General features: G+C 39.8%; 2 protein-coding genes across 10 annotated transcripts in view; one reads left to right on the top strand and one right to left on the bottom strand.

The window, feature by feature from the left end:
- The window catches only part of garnl3 (GTPase activating Rap/RanGAP domain like 3), a 79,267-nt gene extending 73,146 nt beyond the window's left edge, over window positions 1-6,121 (top strand). For all 7 annotated transcript variants that reach the window (XM_082542714.1, XM_082542713.1, XM_082542717.1 and 4 more), the window contains 3 exons: window positions 624-842; window positions 2,681-2,801; window positions 2,888-6,121. In XM_082542714.1, coding sequence (XP_082398840.1) covers window positions 624-842; window positions 2,681-2,801; window positions 2,888-3,053 — 506 coding nt within the window. In that variant the 3' untranslated portion in view covers window positions 3,054-6,121. The remainder of the gene's footprint in view (window positions 1-623; window positions 843-2,680; window positions 2,802-2,887) is intronic.
- Window positions 6,122-9,817: 3,696 nt separating this feature from the next.
- On the bottom strand, window positions 9,818-14,980 carry ptges (prostaglandin E synthase). Of its 3 annotated transcripts, none has more exons than XM_082540559.1 (4): window positions 14,877-14,980; window positions 11,918-12,109; window positions 11,705-11,787; window positions 9,818-10,561 (listed from the first exon to the last, which is right to left on the bottom strand). In XM_082540559.1, exons 2-4 carry the CDS (start codon window positions 12,023-12,025, stop codon window positions 10,312-10,314), a joined length of 441 nt encoding a protein of 146 aa, XP_082396685.1. In that variant the 5' UTR covers window positions 12,026-12,109; window positions 14,877-14,980; the 3' UTR covers window positions 9,818-10,311. The 3 variants fall into 3 exon arrangements, with proteins under 3 accessions (XP_082396685.1, XP_082396687.1, XP_082396686.1); XM_082540561.1 differs by having other exon boundaries at window positions 11,918-11,965; window positions 14,877-14,976; XM_082540560.1 differs by having other exon boundaries at window positions 11,918-12,106; window positions 14,877-14,972.
- Window positions 14,981-16,416: the final 1,436 nt, after the last annotated feature.

The raw sequence follows: 16,416 nt of genomic DNA on the forward strand, positions 1-16,416 counted from the left end.
TAATATATATAGCCTGTGCAAAAGGCTTGAGCCAGCCCCTCATTTCTTTATATTTTACTAGGAAATGGGAAATGTTTGAAGAAATCTATGCATACCATGATGAAATATGCCAAGGTTTGAGTCAAGTGGAACTAAAGAAAGACAATCTGGCCCTGAGAAGCAAACCACAAAGAAATGTGGGATGCTTCAAAATCTTTGCACAGTACTGTATGAGAGGTAGAAATTTGGAAACCACTAATGTAGTCACATGTTAATGTTTTACCACCTGGGTTTTTGTACAGATTTTCAAAAAAAAATCAAGAGCACAGGCAGCTCTTTCCCTCTGTTTATCATCTTTACGTTAAGCTAAGCAGTAGCTTCCCAGTGGTAACTTATGCAGCCAAATAGTCAAAAATAAAGTATTTAATTTTCATTGCACTGCCATACAAAAGTGTTGAAATATTGATAAAAATAAAAGGTTCAATTGCTAGTTGTAAAATCTGAAAATATATGGTATGTTTTTGAATTTCTAAAGAACTAAAGCCAAGCCTTCTTTCTTTTTTTGTTTTCATTTTGTGTGCTCTCATGTCATCTACCACAATTGTTCTTCCTCACTGCTACCTCTTCCTCTGGCTTCCTCCTAGGTGAAGCGACATGCAAGCACATTTTTAAGATCCCTCTGTGTAACTTGGTGGGCCGCAGCATCGAAAGACCCCTGAAGTCCCCTCTGGTCAACAAAGTGCTGACGACACCAGCCCCCACCATGGTGGCCCCAGCTCCCCTCATCTCTGCAACACACTCGCTTTCCTTATCCCGCATGGAGATCAAAGAAATAGCCAGTCGCACACGGAAGGAGCTGCTGGGTAAACGGAAAAATTATTTTGCACCATATATGAAATTTAAGTTGTTTTTATGGAACTAGTGCCCACTGGTGCAGTTTTGGATTATCCCTCACATACCTGCTCCTTCATGGTACGGCTACATTTGAGCATACTTGCAACAGCAAAGCTACATGACGTGATCACAGTCAGTCAAAAACACACACAGAGATTCCTTTATTTTTAGTTAGATCTAGTTGTCGTCTCTGTGTTTCATTCTAAAATCTTCCTCAAAAAAGCTAATTCCACAAACACATTTTGGTTTGCAAGAACAGCTATATAGAATCTCAACAGGCTCCTATTAAGAATCTTTTATCTGTTTATTTATTCATTTCTGGTTGTGTTGTTTCAGTTATTACATTATATGTGGTATCTTCGATGTCTAAGGCAGGACAGGCAGCCATTGCCCAACTCCCTGTGAGTGGTTCATGTTCATTGATCAATAGCTGTTGATCAGTGATCAAGAAAGTGACCTCACAGCCTCCCAGTGGAAAGGCTACGTCCAGATAAACAGAATCAACTTTCTGGGAGACATCACTGTGCTAATTCTAAAATCTTTGAAGTACTCTCCAGTATTGGTCTCAGATGCTATTGCAGTTTAGTGGCTCAGTCACAATAGAGCAAAGATATGATATAAACCTCCTTGCAACTACTAAAAATTGGTGGTTGCCCAGTGAGTCCATTGAATATTTTGAAATTTAGCAGCCGATTACAAGTAGTTGCACTGACCAACTGGTAACCCAGAGGTTAAGAATGCAAAACCCACAACCTGTAGTTGACCACACAGTGATTGCACAGGTTCCCTGGAGACAGATTGGCAACAGGTTGTAATCAGTGTGAGTCAGTCTGGACACATCATCTACGTGTGTGTTTTTAATAGCGGACCTGCCTCAACTGGTTTCCAGCTGGTTGTATTCTGGTTATATTCCTATATAAAAGCACCTGTGTCATTTTGCAGTTAAATTGCTGGATTCTGAATGTAAATAGTTAATGTGAATTTCTGTTAAATGTTACATTTCTGTGTATGTAGTTGGCGACACATTTGTGATTTTCAACGATTTACAGTTAATCGTATCATACAGTTTCCAAGCTGACCTTATTCAGTCACAAACTGATAGCAGACTGACTTCGACTTATTGCTGTTTTCTGACTATCTTGATGCACCAAAGTTGCTTTCAAGACGTGAACTGTGGTTAAAAGCAGCACTCAAAACCACAGAGATCACACAGTTACATTCATTTTGGTTGTGCAGCATCTCTAACTACTGTTTTCGCCAGCGAGACTGTAGCATTAGAGACTATATCTGAGATATGAAGTCACCACATGGCTTTACACATTTGGCTTTGTAGGAGAAGATCCCAAACAATGTGTACCTTCCAATTCTGAAGTAGACCTGTTTTGGGTGTTTTTTTTAACATAGGCAAAAAGCAAAAGTTTGATATTTGGAAAAATGTGCTTATTGGCCTTCCTGTTGTGTGAGGAGATTCATCCCACTGTCATGTGGTACTTTTACACTAAATGTAAACTTACAGCAACATTAGCTTAACATATGGAGAAACATTTACTCTTTTGTCTAAAGAAGCCATTTCTATCCGTCCCCACCTTCAAATACTTTCAAATTTCATATTCATATACTTTGGATTTATTAAACTGAAAAGTTTAAAAAATTAAATGAAATCCAAGAAAATTACTACTTTTGGTTTGAAATCATCTAGCTCATAATTATAAATGGGATATCGACCATCCTGCTCTCAGAAGGAAGGCAAAAAAAAGCATATTTCTGAGTTTTCCAATGCATTTTCCATTGTCTCCTACCAACAAAGGCTTGACAGAGGAACCAAGTGGGAAATCAGACAGCGGATCAGTGAAACAGAGAAAGATGAGCAAAAAGAACACAGAGGACGAGCCCAAAGTACGAGCGCTGACGTCCACAAACAGCGACAGGTGATAAATCTGAACAGCAGCTGCACGTTTGATGTTTGCTTAATGCTAGCTTGAGCTTGAGACATGAGTCTTTCTGTGCACAACAGGCTAGCCTCACAGTCCAGCGAAGTGGATCAGGATGTCCAGCTGCACTGTTCATCCAGTTCGGAGGCGGAGCCAGAGAAGGCGGTGCTGCAGCCAGAGAGCCCGCCCCTTACCAGTGCGTTCTCCCTCTCCACATCCTTCGAAGAAGATGTCTTGGACCTAAAGTGAAGACAATCCCATCGTGCACTTCTCTGCCCGCCCACTTCTGTACTGTCACCTTTACTCTGTTGTTTTGGTTGGTCTTCTTTTCTTTTTTGTTTTTTTCTGTTGTTGAGCTCTGATACCTTGGCGCTTTTTCCTACATACCCTGGGATTCTGAGCCCCCGTTCAGCGGACGAGATGGGTGCAGTGGAGGTTTGAAGTCATGTTTGTGTGCGTGTGTGACTTTTTTCATGAGCAGTGCCCCCCCTCAGCCGCCGTGTGTCAGCTGTTTGTGTCGCCCCGCAGCAGATAACCCAAAGAGGTTGCGTAAGATGCCGTGGTGCATTCAGACTTCTGCAAGAGCTTTGAGATGCCGGTTTGATCCTAAACCACAAACTGAATGTAAATCTGTGCACCAAGGCATGAGAAAACTCTCTGCATTCTCAACTCCCTCTGACGTTGCAAGAGCTTATGTGTTGTATATTATGTGATTATTTCCGATCCACTTTCAAGTATTGTATGATATGCATATGTGTACATCTGTTTATACACAAAAGTGCACACATGCAGGCGTATATGCCTGTCTGGCTTGTGATGCATATTTATAGATATATTATAAAAATCAATTTTATTCCCATATTTAGTAAAAGTATGATTTTTGATTTTATGCTCTGCACATTTTCGCCCATATTGTTCCCCTTATCTGTCGTAAACAGGTTAGACAGACCTGGAAGAAGTCTCCCACAAGTGCCGTCTGCCACTGTCCTCCATTCAAGTAGACGTCCAACAGCCACCAGATTTTGGTGTCTGTCAGTAGCAGCCATGATTGTAGTCCATGTTCGATTACAGTGGTAACCAACGACTGCAATCAGCTCGGGTGATTTCACTTGCTGGCGGCAAAATCTCAAAGGCACATGCACAAATCATTTTATCCCATAACAAAGACCTGACCTTAAATTTGCATGACTTGCAAGTGTTGTGTTTTTTGCAGCAAAGAAATCACTTCTTTGGAAACAGTGCGATCTGTAACATGATACCAAATTCCGAACAAAGTAAAGAAACAACAAACTGAGACAAGAAAAAAAAAGTACAGGAGTATCTATAACAAGACGGTGGCTAGATGGATAGAGGAGGGATGATAAAAACAAAACCAAAAGTGTGAATTACTTTTACTTTGTCTTTTTCTGTGTGTGGAATGAAAAAGTATTTTATTTTGTAGAGTAAAATGTGCACTTAGTTAAAAGATAGTTTTATCTTTAGGAAAAATTAGACTTTTACTGAACTAAAATTAAAGCCTAAATGAAACTAAGAATTTTAACAGTGCAAAACAAAACATCTCATTAAAAAATACTAAATGTATTTATACAATTAGTATATTTGGAAAGCATAACCATGCTAGCGCTGTTTAAATCACTGAGTCTAATTTGGAACTTCAAGGCCCAGAAGCCCTGCTGATTTTCACCTCGAGGTCCAGAAATACACTGATTTACAGCTGGGGTTATCGGTTAGGGGATAACTCACTGCAGCACACGGTTAAATTCACAGTTTAGATATCCTTTCCTTACTGAGTGTAGAGGTTTATGATCAGATTGTTAATTGGCTGCCCATCTGGAAAATCTTTTGTTATTGTCATACAGATAAAAATCTAGTCCATAAATTTGGAGGGCTCAAAAGAGACTGATAAGTCTCTAATATTACATATGCTCTAAAAACAATCCTTCATTTCATTAAACCCTCTCGGCCTTTTAAATGTCTCCTCATTTTATACTCCACACATTCAGATTACAGAGTAAAGCAATCCATTAAAAATAAAACCACTAATGCTCAGTTACTGTAGAGTTGACAACAGGGAAACATCAGTATCTACAATGGCTCTTATTATTACATCAGTCTGGGATGCCAAACAGCTAAGGATGCACCACATCAGCTAAAGGGTGACATTCCACATGATTAAACCCAGCTTGAGCACCTTTGGGCGTTAGAGCAATCATAAAAATAATTCTGAGAGCAGAAACTTGGCAAGTGAGAGTGCATGGTTTTAAAAAAGGTCAAACATGGTCAAACAAACTTTGTGTAATTACTGTCACAGCCAGAGGAGGGAGACAAAACTTAACCACCACAGGTTCAACATGGGAAACCTCCACATCTGTACCATCCACCCCACTTGTGATGTAAATGCACCTCCAACACTAATAACCTTTATCAGGATTACTTTATCTAGAAAAAGTTTCATACAGAATCTCACAATCCGTTCTAACACAAAGGGTCAACTACACTTCTCATTTAATTTTAGTAAGAATCCACTTTATAACACCTAATTACAGCACTGAAAAGGTTAAATGGTGCTTTGTGTCAATGTAAAAGCTAATCAAAGTGACAGTAATACAAAGGGAAATGTTTGGCAAAGGTGACTAGCCTGATGTAGGTGTTAGTGCATCTCTGTATGCTTGTTTCACATCATAGCAGCCTTCAGATTGAGCATGAGCCTCTTCTTTTCTCATTTCTTCACACCTTTGCTCTGTTCTCCTGCCTGCCTCTGCGTGAATCCCTCTAACAGCAAAACGTAACTCAGAAAAAGGGGTAGAGGAAGAAGAAGAAGAAAGAGGAGGAGGAACCGGGATGGATTTTTACTCTTCTTTAGTGTCTAAATGAGGGTGGATGACTCGGGGAATGCTGCTTCTCCCGCTTTGCGTTGTTACGATTCCTTCTGTATTTTTGTCTTTAGTTTCTACCTCCCCTTGGCATTTTTACTGTTTTGTTTGTTTTGGTTGGTATTTTAGTTTGTTTTGGGGGGTTTTGTATTTGAATCTATATTTACTGTTTAGACTGTTGCTGAACCTCTCTGTGATATCAAAATGACAGAAAATTGACAAAAAAAACACCAAGTGTCTTAAAATATTGTATCGCCATCGTTTTTAATGCCAAGTAATACTTGTAAATGTTTGTGTATCAAATGTGGCCTCAAAGGAAACTGAACTATATTATTATTAATATTCATATTATTTGAGCAGTTATTTTAAACAAGTGCTGTAGACCACTGCTGTGAAAGTAGTTGATTTTGTTCATTGATATGTAATAAATATTTATGAAATTTCTGTTGGGTGGTTTCTTTGGCTTACACACACACACACACACACACACACATAGATATAGATATATGCAGGCTGAAAGCAATGTAAGTAATGTTAAGGTTAAATGCCAACATACATTTCTGCTTTAACTCTCTTTTCTGTAGCTGACTGAGTCATAGGTCTGGGGTTGTTTAGTCTTGAGTTGTTTAAATGGAGCATTTCTTTCTGTTTGGATTTTTAACCCAGCAATAATCTGATTATGAGGTTCAATGTAAATGTTTACCTTTGTAGTACATTGCGAAGTACACACAACTACCAAAGCCCAGCAGAACACCAATACTAGCATCACACCACCTTTTACTCACTTGCCCTTTTCAACGCCCATCACAACGTGGCCAATGCTGCTTTCTGTTGCTTCGTCAGCCCTTGTGGTTTTGGGGCTCAGCACAGACTCGCTGACCAGACCCAAAATCAACGGGGTGGGATGCATTATTATGCATTCAGACACCTTTCTACTACAGCCTACATAGAGTTTTTGTAGGATCATACATACACAACACTTTATTAGATACACCTGTTCAACTGGTGTAGCAACTCCTCAATGCATTCAAGTTGACCTGCTGAAGTTCAAATTGAGCATTAGAATGGGAATGACATGACTCCTGGTGCTGGACTGTTCTCAGTATTTCAGAAACTGCTGATCTGGTGGGATTTTTCTGCACAACCAGTTCTAGGGTTTACAGAGAATTGTCGGGAAAAGAGAAAATATCCAGTAAGCAGCAGTTTTCTGTGCGATTACGGCTGATGTTAGAGGTCAGAGGAGAATGGCCAGACAGCATGGAGATGATAGGAAGGCAACAGTAAGTCATACCAAGGTATGCAGAAGAGAATTTCTAAATGCACACAATGTTAGCCCTTGAAGATGGGCTACAGCATCAGAAGACCAGACTGAGTGCCACATCTGTCAGCAAAGAACAAGAAACCAAGGCCACAGTTCACACAGGCTTAGCAAAACTGGATAATGGGAGAATAGAAAAACATTCCCTGGTCTAATAAGTCTCACATTTCTGCTGCATCATTCATATGATAAGGTCAGAATTTGATCTAAACAGCATGTAAGCTGGATTCTGATTTCTATCAACAGTTCAAGCTGCTGCAGATACTGTAATGGTTTGGTGAATATTTTCTTGGCACACTAACAACTGAGCCTTGTTTAACCTCCTAAGACCCAAACTCTTTCATGGCATGCATTTTAAAATTTTCTTTGCTATTTGGGTTGATTGGGACCTGAGGAATGTAAAAACAAAAAATTACCAGATTTTTATTTATTTATTTACCTAATTTTTGTTTCTGATACAAATGAGATCCACGTATGAGGACATTGGTTTTAAATTCTGATAGAACGGTGGCAGTATAATGTCCTCACAAGTGAATATCAGGCCCTTGTAGAGAAAAATTAAGTATTTTCGTCTAGACACCAGGTCCTAGGAGGTCAAACACCGACCCTTTATAACCACAGGGTACCCATCTTCTGATGGCTGATTCCAACAGGAGAGCATGCCATGTCATAAAGGGGAGATTCATATCATGGAGTCACATCTGACAAATCTGCAGCAGCTGTGTGATACCGTCATACCCACTCAGACCAAAATCTCTGCATTTTTTGGTTATGACTACAGTGAATCTGAGAGAAAATCTCATAAAACACTAGCAGGAAAACGCTATGAAAGAACACAAAACACAGCGGAAGTGTTTCCGGGGGGACATTAATGTGACAGAACAGCTGCAGCAGTGACAGAAACCAAAACATGCGAAGGACTGAGCAGAGACATGATTAAAAGAAGCGTGCAATTCATCTGTGACTCAGAAAAAGGTGAAACATAATTGTATTTTAATCACATAGTTCATATAATACTGCAGATAGATGTTTGCTATTAGCCGTTTACTGTTAGCTTGCCCATCCGCAGCTGGTCCGTCACATTATTGTCTCCTCAAAATCCCCATTTTTTGTGAGCAATGTTTTTTCTCCTTCCGTTGTGTTTTATTTAACTTCCGTTGTGTTTTGTGTGCTTTAACACTATGTTTGCATGTACTGGTGTTTTTTTAAGTTACTATGCATTGGGCCCTTTCAGGCCCACATGTTGCCTATATTGACATTAATATGTAAAGTTAAATAAATCAGTTTAACTGAAATAAGACACAGAACAGTGGAACATCATAGTTATACAAGTTTAGATTCTGTGGTGTTAGAAAAGTGTTAGATAATTATTTAGCTGGTGTGAACTATTATTTTAATAACTCTAATAGGTGTCTATGTACTGTTACTAGTCAAAGTCAAAAATTTATAATAATAATAATAATAATAATGATTGCATTTATATAGCGCTTTTCGGGACCCTCAAAGCGCTTTACAATTCCACTATTCATTCACTCTCACATTCACACACTGGTGGAGGCCCTGGGGCAGACTGACAGAAGCGAGGCTGCCATATCACGCCATCAGCCCCTCTGGCCATCACCAGTAGGCGGCAGGTGAAGTGTCTTGCCCAAGGACACAACGATCGAGACTGTCGTTGGGTCCGGCAACCTTGGAACCAGCAACCTTCCGGTTACAAGACAAACTGCCAACTCTTTGAGCCACGATCGCCATTTGGTTGAAGAGTGAAAGCTGAAAAGATCTGGCTGAGAAGTGCTCTGTGTGTCCACAAGGTGGGGGTAAATATTTATGTAGCTTTACTAAAATGACCAGTTTGTTTTTTAATCTCACACAGGAGAGCCTGCACTTCTAAAACAAAAGAAAGTTTGGTCCAAAGTAAACTGATCTCCCTTAACAGCGAACAGCAGCAAAAACAGAGCTTTTGTCAGAGTTTTCCTCCAATCCAGAAGTTTAAAAAAAAAACAGCATGCATGGGAAACGAAAAATATTTTACTTCACACTGATCTTATTCAGAATCAGAATACCTTATTGATCACTAGGGGAAATTATGTATTACAGTGAGAAGTGTAGGTAGGAGGTCAGGAACCACATTTCCTTTTACCCTCGAGGGCTGGGGGGGGCACGTTGAGACTATGACAACACTGACGCATGCAAGGATACAGACACACCCCTGTCACTGGCATGCCAGCTTTATGTTTCAACCAGATTACACATATTGTTAATGCTCTGTTATTAAAAGCCAAGGATTTTCCCCGTCCTCCCACCTTGTCAGTCATTTTGTTTAAATCACAAAAACACCTGAGCTCCTGTAAGTTCGAGCTTAGTCATGATCACTGGGTTGGAGAAAGAAAAAAAAAAAAAAAAAAATCACTGGAAACGAAATTACATCATCTGAGAATTGGGCAAAAGGTTTCACGCCAGAGTGAGAAAAGCCAAATCAAGCGTAATCACTGATGGAAAAACATTTTATGTTGGCGCACAAACTTTCATTTTCCTCAGTGTGGAAGCATGACTGGGCACCTTCTGTAAATATTTCTATATGGCCTTCCAGCACCTCCCTCCTGGCCTCAGGGTGAAAATAAAAAGAAAGGGAAAATGAGCACAGCATAGCAGAAGGTCTTACATAACAATCAAAGGAATGCTGGAACTCTGCCGGTGCCTTTTGGATCATCTCACTCTCGCACATAAAGTGGGGCCCCCTATCCCCAGAACATACCAATTCTGCAGCACAAGGCTATCTAAAAGAACAACTCATTTAGCACAAAGTGAAGGTAGAGGCTGGGTGTGCTTAGATGTGCATAGTTTTTATTGTCTACAAGTTTTCCTTTCAAAAACATTAAATTGAATAAATTACAAAACTCACCAAGTGCCTTCACAGATACATTTACACACAATTATACGCTAGAAAATTCCTCAGAAGGTTGTTGCAAGGCGTGTACTCTGAACCCGTTTCTCACACACACACACACACACACAAAGAGCATCAAGTGTATTTAAACTTTCAGCATATCAATCATCATACCAGGATCCATCATGCTGTTGTTGAACAGACAGAAGAAAAAAAAATACTGATAATCAATCTCAAAACCCAGCACTGGTGTTATCAGAGACCTTGTATTGCAGTTCCACTTGTCTTTACAGGAAGTGCAACAGGAATCCTTCTCCCACTACTTTCTGACACAGGTCACACATAATGAGCCGTCTTGAGTCTCAGATCACAGCTGTTAGTTCAGTCCCTTGTTCCTGGATTTATTTTGTTTTTGATTTATTAGTGTTTTTAGGCATATGATTTGACTGCCATCAGGATCTGTACGGCCATGGACACACAGGGAATCTGAGCTAAGGTGTAGGCCACGGACCGGGTCGGTGCTTGCAGGGCCAGCAGGTAGGCAACGCTGTGCAGCACACGGCAGATGAAGAAGACGAGGAAGTGAAGCCGTGCCACCCACAGTGAAGGTCCGGTCATGGAGTAGATGGCGCCCAAGAAGAGAAAAGGGAGGATGTTCTCCATGTCATTAATATGAGCTCTGAAAAGAAAGACAGAAGTCAGCACACGGAGGCTGACACACAACTGTTTTCCACAGTTGTGTGACTCAGCTACCTATGATGCAGTAAAGTGACTACATCGCATGAGTGACTATGATACGGGGTAATGATTTCCTGTGATATTCCTGGAAGATTTATATTCAGGGTGACTAAAATAATATGCATTTAACCCACACTAGCACTATCTCAAGCCAAAGCAAGGGCTCTGCAACCTTCTCTAATCACCTCTTTCCTGTTTCCCCTCCACCCACTTGAAGCAGCTTTTTAAACAATATTGTTCTAGGACACTCGCCATCATAATCCCCTTTTGCCCAGAAAACAAACAAAAAAGGGCACATAAAAGACATGATTAAGGTTGGACATGGAATACGTCGTGCTGCAGCCATTTTTATTAGTTATTAATGGAAATTTTAAATGTGTTTCCCCCTGGTGCAGAGTTGATTCCCACCACAAGCTCTCAGGAGAAAAAAAAAAAAGAAAAGAAAAAAAAACATTTCAGGACAGACAGAGGGGAAAGTTTACTAGTAAGAAAAACATCTGCTCTCCCCTGTCTCAGATCATATTCTGACAAGTTTAAACAAATCTGTCGCACACAGTGCTACAAGCTACTGAACCATCAGTGGAGGAGGAGCCCACAAGAAAAGAGAACAAATCCGCTGGAAATAAATCTACACTTTATCGGGTTTGCGACAGATATCTGCGCGGGAGAAAACTTGCGGCACGTCATTCATGTTCTGTAGAAAAATTTTCATTTTATGATGCAAGGGTATTTTACTCGAGTACTTCAATGCTGTGCGCATTTGAAATCTACCTGAGTGAACCAGTTTTCATGCAGTGTACTGAATTCCTTTTTAAATCAAAAAGTAAAAGCTATGCAAAGGGAATGCATAGTATAACTAATACTTGCCATAAGCAGCAAATACAAGGGAGTTTATTTGTTGTTGTTGTTGTTTGGATTTAAAATCCAAAAAGTTTTTGGATTTTAAATCCAATCCAAAACTTTCTCTTTTTTTCCCCTTTCCTTTTTTTTTTTTTTTTTTTTTTAAATCATCCTCCTGCGACCCTCCATCCCCCTAAACACAAGCAGTCTAGCCTTACAAAAAATACCCCGTCTGCACGCTCACCTCCGGCATCTTTCCACATATGGATCTGCTCTGTGATACTGTAAACCTCCGTGTCTCAGCGCGTCCTCGGGGTTGGCAAAAGCCTTTCAGGGAAGAAGCGAAAAAACAAACAATAAAAAAAAAAAAAAAAAGCTTTCCACCAGAGAACAAACAGGAAGAAAAGAAACTTACACAGCATTTAACTTCAAGCTGCATATACAGGAGCTCACTCACCTTTTTACGCAGTCTTATTTGTCCCGTTATGACCGCTATTACGTACATCTTTAACACCAGCAGCACGCCGTAGAAAACAAAGCAGGAGAAAACAGAGTTTCTTAACATGACTGCTGTAATCCACGCAGAGTTGCAGCGAGAGCAGGGGAGGAAAAAGCACTTAAAGGAGGACTCTGAGATTGCAGCGTGCTGCTGAAATAAAAGGGAGAGTGAGAATGAGGGCAGGCCGTTTTGTAGCACTGCCTCCACCCACTCACGGTAATGATGAAAGCACTCTCATTCATGCACAACTTCTGTGAATTCCAGAATTGCTTCCTGGAGGCTACACTTAACATGTTCAGATGGTGGAGGTACGTTTTGTTCTTCTGCTTGGAAACAGGTAGCACATTTAATCATTCAAATTGAGCCTGATAGTTTTCTCCTTCCGTTATCTTGGAGGATAAATACCAAAATTTGACATGTTCACGTATGATTTTTACCTTTTTCCCCCAGAATTTAGAGCAGGTTTGCAACTATTTAGAGGGTCAGGTTTGATCCCCAGCTCCTTGCAGTCTGTATGTTGAAGTGTCCTTGGGCAAGACACCCAACCCTAAGTCCCTCCTGATGTATGTGCATGAATGTGTCAGAGTCTAAAAACTGTGTTTGTGATAGCAGGTTGCAGTGTGATGATGGAAAAAAAAAAATCCAACTTATTCATTCTCACAGAAGATTAGACGTGTGGCCCAACTTGGGGTATGAGTACGAGTTAGCCAATATAACGAGAAGCCTCGCAGCACTGTGGTTCAGTTCATCTTCATTTTATTCATATAACACCAAACCACAGCAAAAGTTGCCTTGTAGGATAAAGACCCTATAATAATGAGAGAAAACCCCAACAATCACATGACCCACAATATGAGCAAGCACTTGGTGACAGTGGGAAGGAAAAAACCTTTTTAACAGGAAGAAACCTCCAGCAGAACGAGGCTCAGGGAGGGGCGGCTATCTGTCGCAACTGGTTGGAGTTGATAGGAGTAGAGACTGTGGTGCAAACGTTGCTTTGCAGCAAGAAGGTTTTAATCCTGAACTTGTTCAAAGACCTGCTTTTCAGGTTAAATTGTGTTTCTATAGCAGCTGTGGAGGTAAATATGCCGGCCGTCCACGGTATATCTGATATCTCACCCAGTGTGTGGGATAGGCTGCCATGAACTCGGTGCGGGCATGAGGCAGCTGAATCAAGGGTAAAGGAAATTTTACGTGTCAAATACATGAATGTTTTTGAAACAGTAACTCTATTGCCATTGGTGAATGTCTGAACCTAGCTGTATACGTCACAGTGCTGTCAAAGGCTTAAAATGGAATTCCACAAAACTGTGCAACTAGAATTACCGTAACATCATTAGACGGAACACTGACGAAGTTTTTCGATTAAGAAATTTGACCCACTTTTAGTCAGAGTTAATGCTCTGTAATTTATCCAGTGGATGAAATTCTGCAGCTGTTTCTTAGATGAAAACAATGGTCAGATTTTGAAATTTCCTGTGGCTATTTTCTTTTTAAACATTGGCTGGACATACCGTTTTTGCCACTTGTAGGGGAGACCGGGGATAGTTGTAACATTTTTGACATTTCTGTCTGTAAATTGGAGCTCTTTTAAGGTAGTGGATTCAAAATGTAATGCAAAGTATTTACATGTCTCTGCTATTAAATAGTACAGCTATTTTCTCTGCAGCACAATTACCCATTGCATGGTATGGTCTCAAACACAAAGAGTGAAATGTTACAATTAACCCCATAGTCTGGGTTAGTTGTAACATATCCTGGGGTGAAATGTAACACAATGAAATAAGGGTACTAACAAAATATTAACATGTAATCTTTGTTTATTCAACACATGAATGCACTTACATCCATTTATGTAGCTGTGTGTGTGTGTGACAGAATGCAGAAATCTAGCTTTTGAACATATTCCAACCCCCCAAAAAAGACAAATTATGGAATTTTCTGCAACTGAATATTTCATTAATTTTGGTTGGTCTTCCTTGAGTTTGGCCTCATTGGCTCAGTGGGCATTATAACCTACAACTCTTGCACCAATTTTGAACATAACAATGAAGCTGAAAAAATGTAGTTGTTCACCAGCATCGCAATTCCATTACTTTTTATCATACCTTGGTGTGGTTTGCAAAGTGCTTCAGAAAGATGAGGAAATCTGTTTCTTGCACTCATCCTGATTTATTTCCACTACCAGTACTTCCTACTGGTCCATCTCTGACACAGAGGTCTGCATAATGTATGTGTGGGAACACAAACAGTGGAGGAATTGTGTTGCCAATGGCATTAACCACATATACAAATGCGACCAGTGAACCTCTCTCTGCTGATGTCGTTGCCCCAACTTGTTTAATATAAGTTAAAGTAATAGTGTGGTAAGTTGTAACATCTGCATTATTGTTACAACTAACCCAGACTGTTGCTGTTACAACTGACCCAGACTCCTATAGCCATGAACTAGCTAACATTACAGCCAACGGCTAAAACATTAGCACTAAAGACCTACACAGAATATATCCCCATAGACATACAAATAACATAATTTAAGTTTGATGACTTTAACTGCAAAGCAGATAATGCTATTAGAAATTGAAATAAAGTAGAAAAACTTACTTTTTGGCATACAAATTACTTTTTTTGGTGTTAAATTGTCTGTTTTTGACAAAATGTGCTGATTTTTCACATGTGATAGCAGAACTGAATTGGGCATGCACAGGATGAGTCACATCATTTGAAACTTAGCCCTGATTGGAGAAATTTGAAGTGTTACAACTGACCCACGTTACAACTATCCCCGGTCTCCCCTATTAACTTTTGAAAGATTGTTTCAGATATCTGCTGCACTTGATTCTAATTTGCATGATTCATGTGTTGCCTCACTCTTTTCTACCCGCCCTTAAACTTTGAAAAATTACTTGTTACTTACGTTGAGACAGTTTGTCCTTGTGGTCTGAGAGCTTTGCAGGGAGAATGGGAGGATTTGATTGGTGCACCGGCTTGATTTCCCTCAGGTGTGGATAACGACTGGGTGGATCTCTGCTGAAGCGTGTCACGTTTCCTCCTTTTATGTTCACTGCCAAAACAACATGTACTGAATTAATCAAAAGTTGTTATTAGTCAGCAAAATGTTGAGTTTTAGATTACTTGATCCTCTTATATTGTATTATTAGTTTTCTTGAATAGAAGCCGGTATCTGAAGAAGAATAAACCCTAAACTAATGTCTAAACACAAGTGATGAAATAATATTTTTTTTAGTTGCAGTGTTCCCATAACAACCATGCTTTAAGCTAAATAAGTAGGCTAATGTAGACAGTCTTACCTCCTAATCACTCTTTTGTTGTTGCTGTTTTTCATTTTCTGCTAGATCCTAGCACCCACAAAAAAAACCATGCCCACTACTGATCACTGTTGTATTTACACAGCCTCCCCTCCCAGACCCACGTACTTTAAAATGCTCTGCATACTGAAACACTAAGAAACAACGCCTAACAACAAACAGAACTGAGTTTTTCTAACAAAAGCAGTGTGGAGTCAGAAAGAGGCAGAGGTTTTTTGTTGTTGTTTTATTTTAGTGTAATGAGTGAATAACTAAACCTCTGGGCCAAATCTTCTTCTCTGAGAATCAATCAAAAGACCACAATGAGAGGGATGGAAAACTGTCATAAAATGGGACTAAATGCCTAAAAAATGGATATAAAATGACCTCAAAGGGTCGCTAAACAACGGCAAAACAAAACAAAAAAAATTAACCAAAAAGCAACACAAAAACTACTGAAATGATCAAAACACACGACACACCGATATTAGCTTCATGGGAACCATTTACAGGAGTTTGTCCAATATTTTTGGCCCTGTTTTCTTCTAATTCAATTCAGTTTTATTTATAAAGCACCAAATCACAACGAAACTCAGCTCAAGGCGTTTTATACTGTAAGGTAGACCCTATAATAATACATACAGAGAAAAACCCATATGACCTTCTATGAGCGAGCACTTAGGTGACAATAGGAAGGAAAAACTCCCTTTTTAACAGGAAGAAACCTCCGGCAGAACCAGGCTCAGGGAGGGGCGACCATCTGTGTTGACAGTGTGTGTTGAGACTGTCATTTTTAGCATCTACATGAATGTTAAAATTTTCCACAATAATTATTTATTTTCTGAGCTGAGCACTAAATCAGATAAAAAGTCTGAGAAATCAGACAGAAACTCTGTGTAAGTCCCAGGTGGACGATAGATAATAACAAATAAGACTGGTTTTTGTGTTTTCTAGCTAGGGTGGACAAGACTAAGCATCAGGCTTTCAAATGAGTTATGTCTGTCTTGGTCTTTGGTTGATTAATAGCCTGGTGTGGAAAATTGCTGCCACACCACGTCCTCAGCCTATGCTTTGAGGATTCTGATAGTTATTATGATTTGGGGGTGTTGATTCATTTAAGCTAACATAATCATCCTGCTGTGAGCAGGT

The sequence above is a fragment of the Aulonocara stuartgranti genome (genome assembly GCF_965226115.1).
Source record: "Aulonocara stuartgranti genome assembly, chromosome: 7".
Taxonomy (NCBI): domain Eukaryota; kingdom Metazoa; phylum Chordata; class Actinopteri; order Cichliformes; family Cichlidae; genus Aulonocara; species Aulonocara stuartgranti.

Coding starts and splice junctions, on each gene's coding strand:
- ptges (XM_082540559.1), bottom strand. CDS start 12,025: ATGTTAAGAAACTCTGTTTTCTCCTGCTTTGTTTTCTACGGCGTGCTG. Junction 11,788..11,917: donor AAATAAGACTGCGTAAAAAG/GTGAGTGAGCTC, acceptor CTTCCCTGAAAG/GCTTTTGCCAACCCCGAGGA. Junction 10,562..11,704: donor TATGTGGAAAGATGCCGGAG/GTGAGCGTGCAG, acceptor CTTTCTTTTCAG/AGCTCATATTAATGACATGG.